Raw genomic sequence first — 12664 nt, forward strand, 5'->3', positions numbered from 1 at the left:
ACTTAAGCCATCCATTCCAGAGGTTCTCTGCCTTCTCCGTGGTCAACATCACAGAAACTATCTCCTGCGATCCTGTTCAAGACTTGCTTTGCTGACATGCTTTCTGGCTCCAGATCCTGCTTGCTGTTCCACTACCTTGATCCCTGACTTCTGGCTTGGCTGATTATCCGTTCCGGTTACTGAACTTTGGCTATGTTTTGACTAAGTTTGTTATTTTTACTTTTATTATTAAACAAGTGTGATTTAACTGTACTTCTGTCTCGGCCTGATTTCATAGTTTCTGACAGGCATGAAGCAAAGCCACTTCGAAGGGTCTCCTTGGAAAGACAAGCAGGAGGATTCATGCAGTTGCCATGGGTAATTAAGGACTAGTGTAAGATACATGCAGCCAGTCATGAAGCGTGCTACCTGGTGTAGGTGATGGGTCCTCCGGTAGTGAGTGGGTCAGTGTTCTGACTCCCTCCCCAGCAGTCAGTCTCCCATAGCAGCCGGGACCGAACCCACATTATGGAGACCCTTTGCCGGGCAGTACAGGAAGGAAGGAGTTAACAGGTGCACGCATGAGGGCCACACTGAGTGCACAGCGGGACCCCATTCTGTCACTGGGAGTGAGGTGGCAGAGGTATGCTGGACTGGTGGAGAGGGCATGGGCTCAGCAGTATCCCTCCTAAAAGCAACATACATAAGGCAATAGTATGTAGTGACACAAGACAGTACTTATCAAAGGAACTCTGTACTTTTTTTACCTCTGTCAGAGAACTATCTTAATGTTTGATTCTCACATGATTCCAATCCCTGCCTGGTGTCGGGCATTGATGAGCGCGTTCACTGAAAAAGGTACCCCCATGTGCAGGATAAGTAGCCCCACTAACATGCACATTACTAGAAGCACACAGCCCCATAGCTGAGGATAGCAAGTCACTCCCCTATTCCTCCCTCCTCCTCTGCCCAGACTGACTGGAGATTGCACTGTCCACTGTTACCTTTTCCTGTGGAGAATGGAAGATCAGGGAAGCAACACTGAGAAAGCAGGAGCCAGTAACATTGAAAGCTGTACTGGGGTAAACGTTTTAACAAGTATTTTACTGGGAAATGTATATTTGATTGTGCTGAATGTGTTAAAGTTCACCTTTTCGCACAGAATTTCACTTTTCATAATAAAGAGAAGTGTTTTCTATTGTCATTTCTGGCCCAGCCACCCCAATGTTCTTTTCTCTCACTTACCTTATCCCCAGAAGGTTTCAAATCTTGTCAGTTTATTTGTTTTTTTTAAATGATTTCAGATTCCATCACTTCCTGTCTCTCAGCTTTCACTTCCTGTAGGTCATCTCCCAGAAGCCTTCACTTCCCACATGCATTTGTTTTGTGCATTTTGGAGTGTTTTCACTCATCATGCATTCACTTGAATGGGCTGCGCTACATGCAGCAATCACCTCAGAGAAGCTCCAGAACTTTTTTTTGGTGCATTTTTTGGTGTATTTGCCACACTTGGGGAGCCTTTAACTTATAATGACAACACAAGCACGATTTCTGAAACACTTCTGAAACGCATGGCAAGGCACACATTTTCTGTGCAGTTTGCCATTTGGAAACACACAGATGTGAATGGAGCCTCGTTGTTCTTGTGTAAACGCACCAATTTCACTTTCAGGCCCCATTCACATCTAGAGTTGTGGGAGCACGCGTTTTTTGGCTCTTTATTCCAGTGACATATATAGGGCAGCCCGTTAATTTCAATGGGCTGCACTACACATGGCAAAGTACCTCATGGGCCATACACTATACAATCTCATTTATATTTACCAAAACTTTATAATAGGAGGACATGTCATCTATCCAATCACCCTGTATCCTATCAGGTAGGCCCTTGCACTAAATCAGGGTTGTCCTTTGGGCTGCATGCGGGAAGACAGGCAAATGTATACATGGAGAAATGACAGGGATGCTATGAAAACTTAGTTGATGGGTGAAGGGTGTGCACTAATAAGATCAGCTGGTAAACTCCTAACTGTGTTTTACTGGTTTCTCTGTCTCAAATCTATACCAGGGAGTCTCCAAAGTTTTCTAAAAAAACAAATATAGCAAAGACTAAGGTAAGGCCTTGTTCTCAAAATCAATGAAAGCTTGTATTTTTCTGCAAGGTACATTAACCATTTGAGCTCGGGAAGATTTACCCCCTTCATGAGCAGGCCATTTATTGCAATACAGCACTGGGTTACTTTGACAATTGTGCAGTCGTGTGACACTGTACCCACCTTTTTGGCCTTTTTTCCCCCACAAATAGAGCTTTTTTTTGGTGGTATTTGATCCCCTCTGTGTTTTTTATTTTTTGCGTTATAAACAAAGGCCGACAATTTTGAAAAAGAAAACAATATTTTTTACTTTCTGCTATAAAACACATCCAGTAAAAAATCAAATGTCTTCATCATTTTAGCCCAATATGTATTCTGCTACGTTTTGGTTAAAAAAAAATCCCAATAAGCGTATATTGATTGGTTTGCAGAAAAGTTATAGCATCTACAAATATATTGGATATATTTATGTAAAAAAAAACATTTTTTACTAGTAATGGTGGCGATCAGGGACTTATAGTGGGACTGCGACATTGCAGCAAGCAAATCGGACACTAAGGGGCACTTTTGAAATGTATTTGGGGACCAGTGACACTAATAAAGTGATCAGTGCTAAAAATATGCATTGTCACTGTACTAATGACACTGGCAGGGAAGTGGTTAACATCAGAAACCTTTCATTCAGAAATTGTGCTAGTGATGTTTTACTCTTGGACTCTCCAGGATACATAAGATGCCAAGGCCTGACTGACCAACAGGCCCCAGTTTTCAATGGGCAGCGGCACTTTAGGAGTGGTGTATGCACAGCTCCTACTGCACCGCAAAGATGCGGCTTGCAGGACTTTTTTTACCGTCCTGCCAGCTCATAGCTCCATTGTGAAAGCCCTTGGGCTTTCACATTGGAGTGAGAGGAGAGGCTCTTTGCAAGCGCTATGCAGGCGCTATTTTTAGCATTATAGTGCCTGTAAAGCACCTCAGTGTGAAAGTAGCCTAACTGATCAAACCCCTGTTAAGCTACTTTCACACTGGGGCATTGGGGACGTCAGTGTTAAAGCACTGATCATTTTAGCAGAGGTTTTTACAGAGGTTTTTGGCCTCTAGCGGGGCACTTTTAACCCCCGCTAGCGGCTGAAAAAGGGTTAAAACTGCCTCTTGATTTCAATGGGCAGGGACGCTTTAGGAGTGGTGTATACACCGCTCCTACAGTGCTGCAAAGATGCGGCTTGCAGGACTTTTTTTGGTGTCCTGCCACCGCACCACTCCAGTGTAAAAGCAGCTTTTTTTAAAGTTTCTAAAGTTCTATTACCTTTATTAAAAAGTTACAGTGCCTTGAGAAAATTTTCATACCCCTTGAATTTTCCACATTTTGTCATGTTACAACCAGAATCGTAACTGTATTTTATTGCAAATGTATGTGATAGACCGACACAAAGTGGTACATAATTGTGAAGTGGAAGGAAAATGATAAATGGTTTTCAAAATTTTTTACAAATAAATATGTGAAAAGTGTGTGGTACATTTGTATTCCGCCCATCCATCTGAACTTTGACTGGGCCATTCTAATGCCGCGTACACACGGTCGGAGAATCCGTCGGAATGCGTCTTATCGGACCGTGTCGTCAGATAATCCGACTGTGTGTGGTATGCATCGGACTGATTCCGTCCGAATCTCCGTCGGACCCAATTTTCCAACATGTTGGAAATATTTCCCGACCAACTGGGCCGGTCGGACCTAATCCAATCATGTGTAGCGAATTTTGATCGGACCAAGTGCCACGCATGCTCAGATCAAATTCCTACATCAAAGCTATTGGCTACTAGCCTGAATGTAGTCCCATCGTAACGAAATTACGTCACCGCGTTCTTGGCAACCGCTAAATCAGACAACTTGGCACGACCGTGTGTATGCAACAGTTTCGGACACAATCCGTCGGACTAAATCCGACAGACAAAATCCGACGGATTTGGTTGGCAAAATCTCCGAACGTCTGTACGTGGGCTAACACATGAATATGCTTTGATCTAAACCATTGTGGCTCTGGCTGTAGGTTTAGGGTCTTTGTCCTGCTGGAAGGTGAACTTCTGCCCCAGTCTCAAGTCTTTGCAGACTCTAATACAGCTTACATGTGATCAGACTTTCCAGCAGACTTGGTTTGGCGGACCAGAGTCCGTCGGACAATTCGATCATGTGTGAGCTCCAGAGGACTTTTTCTTCCTAAAAGTCTGGCGGACCTAGAAATAAGACTGGCTTCAAATTTGTCCGTGGGACTCGGCTTTTAGCAGACAATCCGTTTGTCTGTGTGCTAGTCCGACGGACTAAAACCGATGCTAGGGCAGCTATTGGCTACTGGCTATGAACTTCCTTATTCTACGTCATCACGGTCAAATCCGTCTGACTTTTGGAGTGATTGTGTGTGACCAAGTCCGTTCGTTTGAAAGTCCGATGGACCTCATCTGCAAAGTCCGTCGGATTGTCCGTCTGACCAAGTCCGTCAAAGTCCGATCGTGTATACGCGGAATAGGTTTTCTTCTAAGATCGCCCTGTATTTGGCTCCACCCATCAACTTGTGTGTTCAGGGTGATGTGCAGTGTTAGTTTTCCGCCACACATAGCGTTTTGCTTTTAGGCAATTTTGGGCTCATCTGACCAGAGTACCTTCTACCACATATTTACTGTGTCCCCCACATGGCTTTTCGCAAGCAGCAAACAGGACTTCTTATGGCTTTCTTTCAACAATGGCTTTCTTCTTGCCACTCTTCCATAAAGGCCAGATTTGTGGAGTGTAAGACTAATAGTTGTAGTTTACTTTCAGTCCATCTGTAAATGTCTACACAGATTTCTAATATATCTAAATAAAATAAACTATCAACATATTTTACCTAAAGACAATGACCTTAAAGTGAATATATTATTTTCCCATGCAGGGAGGTTGTCTTTAATAGTGGCCACAGCAGCAGCAATGACTCACCTTGCCCTTTACCCAGCATGTCCGGGTACAGAGGAGCATGTGACAGCGCTCTTATTGGCAACTGTCCACTCAATCACCTGTACTGTCACATATGGTTGGGAAAAAGGTCCTCAGCCCTGTGTAAGCTCTTCATCATACCTTGGAGCTTTCACAGGACTAACTCTACATTTCTCCCAGTGACTGAATGGGATTCATGAGAAATATCAGCAGTATCTGGGGGCATCAATAAACTAAACCTGTTGCTCTGTGCTGCAAGAACCAAGCATGGGTTCACTTTAAGGAAACTGTGATGTGATATTTAAATAATAAGTCTTACCATATGGTGATACAAACGGTTCTCCACAGGACACCCAAACTTCAATAGGATGACGCAGAATATAACACAGCAAATACTCATCCACTGTCACCTCTTCAAGGCCCATCTGTGTTACTGTAGATGTGTCAGTTTCAAGATCTACAATGGAAGAATATATAGTTATAAGATAACTTTGTTTTAGATCTCATAAAAAAAAAAAAAAAAAAAAAAAAGCTCTATACTGCTTCTATCTACAATGTATGCCTGTGTATGCCCTGTTATTGTGTGTTGCCCCCTGGTGGACATTATTAGCATTGTATATGTATTTTTATATATATATATATATATATATATATATATATATATATATATATATATATATATATATATATATATATATATATATATATATATATATATATATATATATATATATATATATCCATGTATACACATTTAAATGGAATCCTGCATTAGAGGAGAACATGTGGTCTGCTCTTATAAAAAAAAAATCCAAAATAGGAACATTCTGAGCCTTCCTCATCCGCTAGATATATAAAAAACAAAAAAGTAAACAGCTAACACTAAAACTGAATAATTCATTAACCACCATACAAATATAGATACAGACTGATCTGGATGTTATAATAGTGCAGACTTACCCCTCGGGGTAGGTATGCATTGTTTTCTATTCCTGAGCAGAAATGGAAGCTCAGTGGTAGGTTGTATGACACCCATGGAGGCTAACCTATAACCTGCCTAGCTCAGAGCTAATAACTCTCTCTCCAAGCTTGTGGAGGTGGGAAAACTATACATTCTTTTAAAATGAAATGCAGGAAATTAAAAGAAAACCATACATACTCACCTAGCTGGCTACTGCCTCTACACTGAGAACTGAGCAATCAAAGACCACTGATCACTCAGTTCTCAGGTTCATTCTGAGCAGAGAGTGATGACTAGTAGTCAACGGCTCTGTGCTCAGCCCCTTCAGCCCTCACTGGTGTGCTGGACTATGGAGGGGCAGGAACAACTGGCTTAGCCTCTCAGCAGCATGCAGAGAGGCTGAGCCAGCTGCTAGTCAGGCATCTGGGTGGATCCCGACATTATTGTTGGGATCCCTGCAGAGCATCTAGACCGGACCTGTGACGTCAGTGCCCAGCAGGCTTTAGTCGACTGATGGCTGAATCTGGGTCACAGGAGTGTGGAACTAAGTGCACTTTTGTGACTCATAGGAGAAGTGAGGCCAAAAGAGCTGTGCCCATACCTCTCAACTTTTTTTTCATACCATCCTGAAAACCTGCACCCTTGTTATCTTGCTTTTATGAGGAATACACCCTGGCAAGTGATAGGACAGCTTTGCAACCTGACACTCAGACATGAGATTGGACAGACATATAGCCTGACATTCAGCTTAACAAGGAGATAAATCAAGTAAATAATAAAAAAAACAAGTAATCTTAGAGTTAACCCTGCACTATTATTACAATCAGAGTTGTCAACTGTCAGTAAATTCATGGGTAGTTTGTGAAAGCTGTGATTTTTACATCTGTCCCTGAATGTCCATTATGGACATCCAGATTGCATGTCCGTAATGGACATTCAGGGACAGGTGTGAAAATCATGATTTTTACAAACTGTCCATGAATTTACTGAGAGTTGGCAACCCTGATTACAATTCCTTAGTTAAGTTTCATATTATTAAAAATGCTCATTGGAGATTGGTTCTTTTAATTTGTTGACTTGAAACGAATATGAGGAGCAGGAGTTATGACATTATTTGGCTCATACTTTTTTACTTTGAAGTCAGACGAACAAGGCTTATTTAAAGAAAAAGCTCAGCAATAACACACCCCTTCCCGTTACTCTTAGTGCAGGTATATGTAAATTGAGTTATAAACTATATGAAAATCCATATAGGAGGAGACAACGCCTTAACCTATAAATAGTGGAGGTTTTCCTCTGAGACTCATAAGACAAGACACCTAAGCTATAATTCAAATTTTAGTAAGAGGTTCTCACCATTCCGGTTGTCGGTTTGCTCTTCCTCATCTCCGATTTGCTCCTTGTTTTGTTTAGAGAAATCATTCACAGCCCAAGTGACCAAATTAGACAATTCCAGGTTGACTGTACCATCCACAGTATATAGCCTGCAGGCAGGTCTGGGGAGGTCCAACTCTTTTGTACAGAGGTCTAGTAGCTGGATAAATGGCAAAAGACCACACGGAAATTATTATATATTATATATACAGTATCTCACAAAAGTGAGTACACCCCTCACATTTTTGTAAATATTTTATTATATCTTTTCATGTGACAACACTGAAGAAATGACACTTTACTACAATGTAAAGTAGTGAGTGTACAACTTGTATAACATTGTAAATTTGCTGTCCCCTCAAATATCTCAACACACAGACATTAATGTTTAAAAAGCTGGCAACAAAAGTGAGTATACCCCTCAGTTAAAAAAAAATCTAAATTGAGTCCAATTAGCCATTTTCCCTCCACGGTATCAGGGGACTCGTTCATGTTACAAGGTCTCAGATATAAATGGGGAGCAGGTGTGTTTAAATGTGGTGTTATCACTCTCACTCTCTCGTTCTGGTCACTGGACATTGAACATGGCACCTCATGGCACAGAACTCTCTGAAGATCTGAAAAAAAGAATTGTTGCTCTACATAAAGATGGCATAGGCTATAAAAAGATTGCCAAAACCCTGAAACTGAGCTGCAGCACGGTGGTCAAGACCATACAGCTGTTTAGCAGGACAGGTTCCACTCAGAACAGACCTCGCCATGGTCGACCAAAGACGTTGAGTGCACGTGCTCAGCGTCACATCCAGAGGTTGTCTTTGGGAAAAAGATGTATGAGTGCTCCCAGCATTGCTGCTGAGGCTGAAGGGATGGGGGGGGGGGGGGGGTCAGCCTGTCAGTGCTCAGACCATATGCAGCACAGTGCATCAAATTGGTCTGCATGGCTGTTGTCCCAGAAGGAAACCTCTTGTAAAGATGATGCACAAGAAAGCCTGCAAACAGTTTGCTGAAGACAAGCAGACTAAGGACATGGATTACTGGAACCATGTCCTGTGGTCTGATGAGACCAAGATAAACTTATTTGGTTCAGATGGTGTCAAGCGTGTGTGGTGGCAATCAGGTGCAGAGTGCAAAGACAAGTATGTCTTGCCTACAGTAAAGCATGGTGGTGGGAGTGTCATGGGGCTGCATGAGTGCTGCCAACACTGGGGAGCTACAGTTCATTGAGGGAACCATGAATGCCAACATGTACTGTGAGATACTGAAGCAGAGCATGATCTCCTCCCTTGGGAGACTGGGCCGCAGGGCAGTATTCCAACATTGTAATGACCCCAAACACACCTCCAAGACAACCACTGCCTTGCTAAAGAACTTGAGGGTAAAGGTAATGGACTGGCCAAGCATCTCTCCAGACCTAAACCCTATTGAGCATCTGTAGGGCATCCTCCAATGGGAGGTGGAGGAGCGCAAGGTCTCTAATATCCAACTACCCCGTGAGTCGTCATGGAAGAGTGGAAGAGGACTCCAGTGGCAACCTGTGAAGCTCTGGTGTACTCCATGCCAAACAGGGGACAGGAAATTTACACTGTTATACAAGCTGTATACTCACTACTTTACATTGTAGCAAAGTGTAATTTCTTTAGTGTTGTCACATGAAAAGATATAATAAAATATTTACAAAAATGTGAGGGGTGTACTTTCTTTTGTGAGATACTGTATATATATATATATATATATATATATATATATATATATATATATATATATATATATTAGTTCATACATTAAAAAAGTCTGAACGCAAATAATAAATGTTCTCTCTATACAGTATAAGGTTGCATTCAGATATTATATTACCCAAGGCACGAATGAATGACAGGGACCCTTCATATTGATGTCACATCTGTGATCAGTAATCATTTTGCATAATTAAAAAAAAAAATCAAGCCCAACTCCAGCCCAATTTTTTTAATACAACGGGGAAGAGTTAGAACTTCTATCAGGTTCTTATTGCTGTCCGACTGTATATTTCATACCTGGATATACATTAAATTCAAGATGGGGGGGTGTAAAGTACAAAGAGCATAATGTATTGCTTCAACAAAGAATAGCCCAGCAACTTCAGGCATCCCTGCCCTTCGAATCATTGACCTGACTATGCAGTAGAAATAGATCCTAAATGGCTTTTATATATACAAGACATAAGATATTAAAGAGGTTTAACCTCACTTTAATCCTAACATTATCATAGCAAACCTTTGAGTAAAAAAAAAAAAAAACAGGGATTCTCAGTTTGTATATATTGAAATACATGTTTAAGTTGACCAACTGCATTAAAATAATCCCTCTCCCTCTGGTCCCTGCTCTAGCTTGCAGAGTGCCAAATTCTTACTTGATACAAATTCTTACTTGAATAGCATACTCTTAAGACTGAAAGCTACAGACAAAGATTAAACAATGTATGTCTACAATGGGAAAAGACCGAAAAGGGTGGACAGCAACAACAGGTAATGATCTTTGCACATAAACAGGTGCGTCCCCAAAAAACACCAAAATAAAACAAAAATAAATGTATTGCTTCTATAGTCCAGAAACTTCAGCATCCCTGTCCTTTTAATCACTAACCTACTGGATAGGGTAGAACAGTGGTTAAAAGGGCAAGGATTGCTGAAGTTGCTGGAGAGAGACAGGTGAATATCCAGAACCATGGATGCACCATGCAAATATAGCCTATTATACAGCTAATGTAGCACTCACCTCTAGAAATGTCCCAGCAATGAGGAACCTTCCATTCCTGAATCCATTACCATTTTTATAGGCCTTCACTCTTAAAGCCCTGTGATTTTTAGAAGTTGATATATACTGTGCAATACTGAAGTCATGGTGCTGGGATCTCATAGCGCACAGCACGTCTTTCAAGTAGTCCAGTGTATTTTCTGCTTCAGCACTGGATAGGTCTGTCTGTACAAAGTCAAAAATGCTTAGCTAGAAAATATCGTTATTATATTGTTGGCATAATGTAAAAATATTAATAACTTACAAAGCATGGTGATTGTAGCCATTAGTGATGAGCCAAAGTTCAGCCTGAACAAATGGGAAGCTGTCACATGATAGCAGGCCACCAGCCCATTCAGCTGTCTGCTGCGAATTCTTCACCCCACAGCAACACGTAAAAAAGGGCCAGGGATGTTAATGAAATCATTGACCTGGCGACATAGTCATATATGGCATTGACCAAATATGGCCTTATGGCATACTAGGACAATGATGTTCACCATCATCCCCATTCCCGTGTTGCATATGGCTGTAGGGCAGGGAATTGCCCTGCTGCAGCTGATTGGGCTAGTGGCCTGCTATTATGCGATAGCTCCCTGCAGGTTCCTGCTGAACTGGGTTTGCCCCAAACCTTTGCTCATCACTAGTAGCCAGTACTCAAAAACCTTTAGTAAAATATAAATCTTTAGCCAGACTGCATTAAAGCATAAAGCAGGGTCACACAGTGAAGATCGCTGGAACCAGGCAGAGTTAGGTATCAGATCAGATGGGCTGCAATCAGGGGAAAAAATGCATAGGCAGGGGCTATAGGTCAGAAAATATTAGCAAAAAATAATGAAGCCAATAGGCTCTATAAGTTATGAAGGGAAACTCTACAATACATATCTATGATTACCCTTAAGGAAGCAAGTTTGGAATAAGAGGATTTAATCTTTCACAAATAATAAAGCCATACATTTTGGGGTGTCTCTTTCATTCTCTCCCTCCAGTGCTCACACCAGGATCACCAACACTTAAGGGCTCACAAAAATCAAATGAATTGTGAGATCCCATTACAATGAAATTATATATCTATACATTACAGCACCATCTTGTGGTCACTTTTTCATACAGCGCTTTGGTTTTGTGTGTTTGTTTGGATTATCATTCCACAACTCCTAGTGGTATAGTCTGAGCAACTGGGTTAGTGACGTTCCCCTGTTTTGGTTACATAATCTTGATTGCAGGCCAGTAGCACCTGGAAGTTGGTAGTTTTTTCAAAATGACACCCAAAACACTCAATCGGAGGAATTCAATAAATCTATATTGACACTTTTCTGGTGCTTTGGTCCTTTAAAATGACCTGCATCAGATAAAAAAATCCCTGCTGTCCATTTTAGTAACTTTACTGACACGTGCGGCAAATGCCACAACACCTGATGCCACTTTGTTACCCAGAAGGATCTGTCTCCTGAACCTCCGGCGTTATTCCTTCCAGCAGTTTCCATCTCCAATTGCCAGCAATTTGACAGCTCTCCCCATCAGCTTGTTCAGCCTCAGCTGCAGCCACATGGATGTTCTGGACACAGATCCCATGCACCCCGCACTGTGAACACTATGTTTAGAGGGACTGCCCTATCACTACTGGTAATTATTACAGAGGGCCTGTCTCTGTACACAATGTAGCATGTTTCCCACTTGCCATTTGCTACTACCTTCCTGTCACTGGTCATTAGGGACATTGTTGGGTTCCCAGTTGACACTCTCCTAGCAACCAGTGATGCTGCAGTGTGCAGAGCCTGATAGAGAAGTTAAGACACTAATTCCCCATCAGGTCTTCTCCCCTTGTTATTGACAGCAGGCAGTAGGTGGATTCTATAGCCAATAACAGACTGTCTGTTGGCTAAAAATGTACCCACTTCCTGCTGTCAATCACAAGGGGAACAGAAATGATGGGGAATTAGTGTGTGAGAATCCCCATCCAGATTTAGAACTCCCCACTGCTGCCCTGTCTGTGTGACAGCCACGGTGCAGTGCATATGGACACTCCAACCTCACTGTGCCTCCACAACAGGTACATCAATCTGCAACCCACACCCTTTGTTTTGTGAAAGCTTGTCAGAATCCTAAAGACTGTCGTTTTCTTATGCCGCGTACACACGATCAGACAACCGGCCGGACTTTGCAGCGAAAGTCCGCCGGACCTTCAGAACGAGCGAACTTGCCCACACACACCCACACATGACCGGACTTTTCCACCGGACTATGGTGGGGGTCCGCCGGACTTTTGAAATGAACGGACTTGCCCACACATGGAGTAAAGTCCATTTTTTTTACTAGATCCCCGAAGTCGGAAGAAGACCCCCGGACTGCGGCGGCGATGAAGGAGAAAGTCGGGCTCCTCCGCTAGCAAAAGAGCTAGCAAAAGAGCAGAAGATAGCGGAGGAGTCCGGCGAGAAGACCCCCAAAGACGGAAGAAGAGCTGTCTAATAAAGTATTTTAAAACCTGTGTTGTGTTTTTTTTATTAACTTTTTTCCCCC

General features: G+C 42.2%; 1 protein-coding gene across 1 annotated transcript in view; it reads right to left on the bottom strand.

Annotated features, from left to right (window-relative positions):
- The window catches only part of DCDC1 (doublecortin domain containing 1), a 680197-nt gene that overhangs the window by 26774 nt on the left and 640759 nt on the right, over positions 1-12664 (bottom strand). Inside the window, exons 31-33 of the mRNA XM_077460866.1 lie at positions 10127-10330; positions 7355-7532; positions 5357-5494 (exon numbers count right to left, since the gene is read on the bottom strand). Of these exons, the coding sequence (XP_077316992.1) occupies positions 5357-5494; positions 7355-7532; positions 10127-10330 (520 nt within the window). The remainder of the gene's footprint in view (positions 1-5356; positions 5495-7354; positions 7533-10126; positions 10331-12664) is intronic.

The sequence above is a fragment of the Lithobates pipiens genome, unplaced genomic scaffold, assembly GCF_037356315.1.
Source record: "Lithobates pipiens isolate NorthernLeopardFrog02 unplaced genomic scaffold, aLitPip1_a1.2 Scaffold_10, whole genome shotgun sequence".
NCBI classification, from domain to species: Eukaryota; Metazoa; Chordata; class Amphibia; order Anura; family Ranidae; genus Lithobates; species Lithobates pipiens.